This window comes from Phytophthora parasitica (genome assembly GCF_000247585.1).
Source record: "Phytophthora parasitica INRA-310 unplaced genomic scaffold supercont2.415, whole genome shotgun sequence".
Classification (NCBI taxonomy): domain Eukaryota; phylum Oomycota; class Peronosporomycetes; order Peronosporales; family Peronosporaceae; genus Phytophthora; species Phytophthora nicotianae.
In genome coordinates, this window is record NW_008649401.1 from 4456 (window position 1) to 5561 (window position 1106).

At 55.3% G+C, this 1106-nt stretch overlaps 1 protein-coding gene across 1 annotated transcript; it reads left to right on the top strand.

Annotated features, from left to right (window-relative positions):
• Window positions 1–75: 75 nt before the first annotated feature.
• Window positions 76–607, top strand: PPTG_20284 (hypothetical protein; the record flags this gene model as incomplete). The annotated part of the gene is made up of 3 exons (XM_008918991.1): window positions 76–123; window positions 183–257; window positions 326–607. 3 exons carry the CDS (start codon window positions 76–78, stop codon window positions 605–607), a joined length of 405 nt encoding a protein of 134 aa, XP_008917239.1.
• Between the last annotated feature and the right edge of the window lie 499 nt (window positions 608–1106).

Sequence of the window (1106 nt, forward strand, 5' to 3'; positions counted from 1 at the left end):
CGAGCAGACTGGGCTGGAGAATCTGACTAGGAGCGTGCCCGTTTGTGACTCAGGGCGGAAGGGAGAAAGGACGCGATGCTGGACAATCTTTCTTGCGCCTGGCCCGTCTCGGCCCGTAGATCGGTGACCTCCATGAAACGCTCACCAAGCTGGCCGATCAACTCATCTATTTGGACCGCCAGACTGTCTCTTTCCTGCTGAATCGCTGTGAGCGCGAGCTCGAGGTCTTGACGCGACTTTTGGGATTTCTCGACTTGGTTAATCCGTTTCTCCAGCCGGGCGATAGTATCTCGAGCCGCTGAGACTGACACAAGACACGAATTAGTGCGACGCTGACAAAGGTACTCACGGGTGGCGATGCGCTCTGCCCTGGCTCGATCACGCCGAGAAGCCGCCGCGCGGACACGCAGGGAAGCCTGCTGGAGATCCCGATCCAGTTTTGATACCCGATCTTAAGCTCGGCGGTATGTGTGGCGATCGCGGTGTCGGCAACCCTCAAGTGACGCTCATAGTTGTCACGCAAGATGCGGAGGCGACGCGTCTTGTACTCAATCACGGCCTCGAGACGAACTACTTCTGCTTGAGCAGCCTACTGGGAAGTAGCTGATTCACGAAGCTCCGAAGCGAGAGCAGACTGACGATCGCGCGCAGCTTATAAGTCAGATTGGGACCGCGCGAGCTGGGACTCCAGATCCGCTATGCGACGAGGTGTATTGGGCGGGACTAGCAGCTTTGCGCTGCGAGAGAGTGGTAATGCGATGAAAGAACACTTGTGTAATTGATAGCAAAACTCAGAATACATTCACAGCTTAAGCCGTCACGTGCCGAGCACGAGGTAGGGAAGCATCAAGCATAAACCCTGCTTTGACCGCACAAGCTATCCATCGAGCTTGCGAGCCTATTCCCAGCAATACCAGGACACGACCATGACATGAGTGACTAAGAGAGAGACTGATTGACCTTCTGTCGGAAACTCTCATAGGGACGACCACGCCAAAGGAAGAAGCGGCAGCCAGCTGTGCCTCCAAGGTGGAAATGCGATCCTGGAACTCCGACACTGCATCATTCTAACAAAGCTTCAGATCACGATACCTAAGGCGGCAAGC